At 42.4% G+C, this 5,781-nt stretch overlaps 1 protein-coding gene across 1 annotated transcript; it reads left to right on the top strand.

Annotated features, from left to right (window-relative positions):
- Positions 1-1,083: 1,083 nt before the first annotated feature.
- On the top strand, positions 1,084-4,804 carry LOC122712170 (protein sister of odd and bowel). The gene is made up of 2 exons (XM_043931587.1): positions 1,084-2,120; positions 4,117-4,804. Exons 1-2 carry the CDS (start codon positions 1,084-1,086, stop codon positions 4,460-4,462), a joined length of 1,383 nt encoding a protein of 460 aa, XP_043787522.1. The 3' UTR covers positions 4,463-4,804.
- The last annotated feature ends 977 nt before the right edge of the window (positions 4,805-5,781 follow it).

The raw sequence follows: 5,781 nt of genomic DNA, 5'->3' as shown, positions 1-5,781 counted from the left end.
CTTAATTCGCGACGTTTTAATGATAGCCGCGGACACAGAAGCGCGGAGATTTACCGATACGTTCCTAGACAGAAATTAATTTAACCTTCGAGCTCTGTTGCGACGTACAAATTGAATGAAACGTTTCCTGACTGCTCCACGAAATCTGTTCGGTTACGTCGAGAACGAAGGGTGGCGCGAATTTATTAAGCCACGTTTTCATAGAAAACAACTTTTCCATTTATATTATATATGGAACGTAGCAAAGTTTCCCTCGAAATTGCCTCGTCGAAAATTCGATTCAAAAATCTCCAACATTCTCTATATTTTTTACAAAAATTTTTTCAAATATTCTCAACGGTTGCCACAATTGTCATCAACGAATAAACAAGTAATTTCGTTGAAAAGTTAGAAATCTATTGCATCTATTCTTATATTCCGTGCGATGCGACACGCTTTCGATCAACGCGTCTCCTCCTAAATCCATTGGGATTATCAAACATACAACTCGAATCGGAGCCACATTCCTCGATTATCTTTCCATCTCCCCACGTAAATCCCAAGTAGCGCGTCGGAATCATCTCGTAAGAACGGTCGAGGGGTGATGTCCCCTATGGCCGGGCGGGTGGCGCGCGCGCGCGCGCGCGCGCAGTGACGCGTGCACGCGAGATTACGAACGACGCCGTTTACGCCGAAACGGCGAGCAATTGCGTGGCCAGCTGTGTGGCTCTCTCTCCAGAATCCGGGGCCCGTTCCTCGCGGACGGTCCCAACTCGCCTCGGATACCTGCCACCAGGTGTCTCCACGAGCAGTGCCCAGCAGCGAGAGGCAGGAGCAGTCGTCGAGGCGCCTTCGCACCGCCAGCATCGCGCGCGTCTCCTCTCTTTCCCGTCACCACGTTCGTCCACCCTGCCGAAATCGCCGAGCATGAGGCCCCTGATCAACCAGCGGGCCCCTTCGACCGACCAGTGACAGTCAACCGAAGCCGAAAATCTGCTCAACAACAACAACCAGAAACAACCAACCGACGGATCAGACCTCGCCAATGCTGCCGGCAACAAGTCGGCAGCCCCTCAGCCTGACCGATTCTAGCGACGGGGGAGGATGCAGCAGCAGCAGCAGCAACAACAACAACAGGACCAGGAGCAGGACCGGGGAATCGTAATGGTCCCGTCCTCCTCCTCTTCCTCCTCCTCCTCCTCCTCCTCCTCTTCCTCCTCCTCCGCCTCCTCCTCCTCCTCCTCCTCCACGTCCGCCGAGCTCAGAGACATCGCGAGTGTGACAGAGGCTGGACTGCCCAATTTCACGTTGCAGAGCGTCGCTCTTGGACTCCAAGGTGCCCTTCTTGCCGCCCTTCAGAGAGTCGCTCTGCTACCACCTGGACATGCCGCGGCCGCCGCCTTGAATCTCCAAGCGTTGGAGACTTACTTGACCCTTCATCGCCTCCACGCGAGTAGCACCGCGTCGAGTGTCGGCCAGTCGCCCGGTTCCGCTTCCGGATTGGGCAATCAGAGGTGTTCGCCGGTTAACACAGGGTTGGAGAGCGCGTTCACTTCCACCACACCGACCAAGAGCGATCACCTAGCCGCGGAGAGGTTGTTGCAGTCCTCGGGGGACGACGAGGACGAGGCACGGCTGGACTTTATCGGGGACCCCGACGAGGATTTGGCCCTGTTGGAGGAGCAGGAAGCGCTGTTGAGGGACACATCCGTGGCGGCCTCCTCCTCAACCGACCACGAGGCCCTGCTGCGACGGATATCATCGACGGATGGGAATCGCATCGGCTCGGGTTCGGTGACCACCGCCGCCTCCGCGTCCCTGTCCCAGATCGCCGCTTCCTCCTTCACGTCCCCGGCGTCGTCGTCCGCCTGCTCCTCGTCCTCCTCGTCCTCGCTGTCCTCGTCGTCGTTGTCCTCCTCGTCGCCGCTGCAGGCCACCTCCACCTCCGCCGAGTCGGGCATACCGAGGACGTGCAGGGCGTCCAGGCCCAAAAAGCAGTTCATCTGCAAGTTCTGTAGCCGCCAGTTCACCAAAAGCTATAATTTGCTGATACACGAAAGAACGCACACCGACGAGCGGCCGTACTCGTGCGACATTTGCGGAAAGGCCTTCCGACGGCAGGATCACTTGAGGGACCACAGGTAAGTCAGGGGACTGGTGTGATTCGCTTTCGTTTCATGATTCTCTTTTGCAAGAATTTCTGGTCAGATTGTTCGGATTCTAGGTCGTTTCTTCTTTTTCTTTTTCTTTTTTTTTTTTTTTTTTTGAATTGAGATTTGATCGAATTTCTTTGGAACCTCATCGCGATCTTTTTCGCTTCGATCTTTCGACTTTTTTAAAATTAATTCCGATTCTTAATAATCTTTAATAATCGTCGAATCGTAGAATTTTGTAGAATAGAGTCTTCCGTATTTTCTTATAACTTTTGTCCAATTCCAATAAGTATTCCATATAACAATTACTCGATTTTTCATTCGTTTTAACCTGTTTTAATTCGCGATTAATTCTTTTACAATTTTAAAACGATCCTCGATCCATCTCAGAAACTTGTACTAAACCACAAAATAAATATTCAGGAATCGTTAGATCGATCGAAGTCACGATCATAATTGTGACTTCAATATTTTCACCTTTATTCAGGAAATCATTAATATTCAAAAATTATGCCGAGGGTGGATCGAATCGGGGGGGGGGGGGGGAAAGGACACGGAAGATAAAGCCGCTATTATATATGCTTATTGGCGGAGGGAAGCGCGCATCGGGCGATAGCATAGTTATATACCCAATCACCTCGTGAAACACGCTTTCTTCCCCGTTCAACTCTCGTGCTCAAATTGATTGCGATCTTCTGTATTCCGTCTAAATACAACGAAATGATACGGCTCGAACGTGTAATTACGACGACGGCCCCTACTATTAATTAATATCGAACAATTTTTCCTGACAATTTATCGCGATTTTTCGTATTTTTTGATCATCGATCACCAACGATGTCGACGCGCGCGCTCGCAATTAACCGTTAATTCAACTGTTAGGCATTCTTCGATTCCTCGTATCTTTTACTATTTTTTTTCCTTTTTTTTGAATAATCTTTGTGTGATTTATTTTTATTTTCTTCTCTCTTTTTTTTTTCACGAAGAAGATGAAGGAATGTTTTCGCTTCGGTTTATTGTTCGAATGAAAAATTGAAGATAAAGATATTTGGTAATCGATTCGAGGATTTTGAATTAATTTTTTTCAGAGTCTAGTTTAAGAGTCAGGATTTTTGGGATGTAATTTTTTTTTTTGTAATTTGTATAATTTAAATTTTTTTTATAGCTTTATTTATTTTAAATATTTATTGAAAATGTTGAATTATTCATCTCGACTTGTTTTTTTTTTTTTTTAATTCTTAATTTATTAACGCGTTTAATATTAGCATAGTTTCAGAATACATAGACTCTTATAAATTTTAATAAGTTTCTTCGTCGCTTAATAAGTTTCATTAGATTATTTATATGGATATATCGTATATAAAAATTTCTAAGAAAAATTATATTTTTTTGTCTAAGTATTTACAAGCTTTCTTCTCTCCACTCACTGCAGATAAACTGCAAATAATATAAATAATTGTCTAATATCCCAATCATCTAAACAATTCGCTACCGACACGATTTGCGAACAAAGATTTTCGTATTTCATTCTACTAAGTAGCAATTTATTTATAATCCTAATTAACATACAATACCAAAACCTTAACCATCCACTTTCTGCACCATTGACAAACAACTCTCACACAAATTCCCAAATCCCACGCAAGCATCCTCAACGTGCCTAGACCAACGACAAACCTCCTCAATCGTTCTCCAAAATCCAAACGAAAATTTCCACGCGTCGTCGTTTCGACAATCATTAATCCCTCTAATCTCTCTTAATCCCATTACACTGACCACTCCAACCTTCTGAAAATCTGTCATCGATATCGTCACTAACTTAACGTAAAGACTTATTAAATTGATCAAACTGATTTGCGCCAATTAAAATTATCCAAAACTTAACGTTACTTTTTATACTCTTTAAACTATATACGAGATATGATTAAATTATCTTCGGCCAATTCAATAATTGAAAGAGGAAAAATCGATCGATCCGTTGCAGGTACATCCACAGCAAGGAAAAACCGTTCAAATGCGCCGAGTGTGGAAAAGGATTCTGTCAGAGCAGGACCCTGGCCGTGCACAAGATCCTGCACATGGAGGAATCGCCCCACAAATGTCCCGTGTGCGCAAGGAGTTTCAACCAGAGAAGCAACCTGAAGACCCATCTTCTCACGCACACGGACATCAAACCTTACCACTGCGCCTCCTGCGGCAAGGTGTTCCGCAGGAATTGCGACCTGAGGAGGCACTCATTGACTCACAATTTGGGTGTATCGACGTCCCCTCCACCACCAGGGATACCTGTGCCTGGTACAGGGGCCGTAGTGCTGCAAGAGACGTCCTAGTGGGCGCGTGGATCGACTGTGACAAGTCTCGGCACCGTGCTAGGGACATTTTATTCTACCGAGTCCTTCTTTTCGCTTCGTTCGATTTCGAGACGAGTTATAAAGGAATTTTCCAAGGATTTTGAACGTTGAAATCGGCGAAGGGAGGGCAAAGGAGTAGGTAATTGGTTTCGATAGACTGATAGTGGAAAGTCTAATATTGTACTAGGGACATTTATTATTTGCACCGAGTCCAAGTTTGATATCCATTTTGGGGGATAAATTGGGGAATTTTCGTAGGATAGCGAAAAGAGAAGAAAAGAGGATTATAATTGGTTTTATAAATTATTGTGAAAAATCTTTGGTATATCTTCTAGGGATATTTATTTTTATACCGAGTCCACTTTCGTTTTTCCATTTTAATTTTGAAACGGATTTAGAAATCCTGAAGGAATTAATGAGACATAAAAAGAGAACGAGGAAAATGGATTGACATTGTGAAAAATCTTGACATTATACTTTAGGGATATTTACTTTTGTATCGAATTTAGAGTAAATTTTTTAGAAATTTTGATAAAATTAAGTATTAAGAAAATTTTTATTCGTTTAATTTCGAATTCAAACAAATTCAACGGATTTCAAAGTCTACGAAAGAGTAACGTTTATATGGTATCGGTGATCGTTTGAATTTGTGAAATATAGATGAAACTTTAAAGATTCGTAAATGTTAAGTGGACTTTGGGTCCTTGATATTTAGCGTGTATTTAGCTGCGTATGTATTTCGTAGTTGTTAATGCGTAGATATATAATTATAACTGCATATAAAGATGTTATTCATGGATTCATGTTCGTTAGATCTGTAATTATGTTACGTATTACATGTATAGGTAGCCGGAGTAAGAACTTATCTCTCACACTGTGTACCTATGTGCCCATGTTGTGTTTCGTTTGTACGTGTAAAATAAACTTTTATTATATTATTTTTTAAATATGTCGTTGTAATTATTCTTTTTTTTTTACCATTTCCTTTCCTCTAGCAACGAACAAATCAATTTTCAATAATTAATTTTCGAATAATCAATGTTTGGATAAAAACCCAAACCCAAGAAAAATACTATAAAAATAAAAGAAGCAAAACTATTTCCAATATTCTTTTCACTTTAAAAATAATACTTAACAATACCTCGCATATAACAACAAAACACAGCAAAAAAAAAAAAATACAGCAACGAATCAAAAGAAGAAACAGTAATGCCTCTAACAGAAAAGCAGCAACAAATTGAAAGAAGAAATAGTATCTATCTTAAAACAGAAAGGCAACAACAAAGTGAAAGGAGAAA

Source organism: Apis laboriosa, unplaced genomic scaffold, assembly GCF_014066325.1.
Source record: "Apis laboriosa isolate Shangri-la unplaced genomic scaffold, ASM1406632v1 scaffold19_cov150, whole genome shotgun sequence".
NCBI lineage: Eukaryota > Metazoa > Arthropoda > Insecta > Hymenoptera > Apidae > Apis > Apis laboriosa.
This window is presented reverse-complemented; position numbering and strand designations above follow the sequence as displayed.

What these genes read in the sequence shown, in the direction of transcription:
- LOC122712170 (XM_043931587.1), top strand. Translation starts at nt 1,084, where the DNA reads ATGCAGCAGCAGCAGCAGCAACAACAACAACAGGACCAGGAGCAGGAC. An exon ending in GATCACTTGAGGGACCACAG is followed by an intron (nt 2,121 to 4,116) that starts GTAAGTCAGGGG and finishes GATCCGTTGCAG; the next exon opens with GTACATCCACAGCAAGGAAA.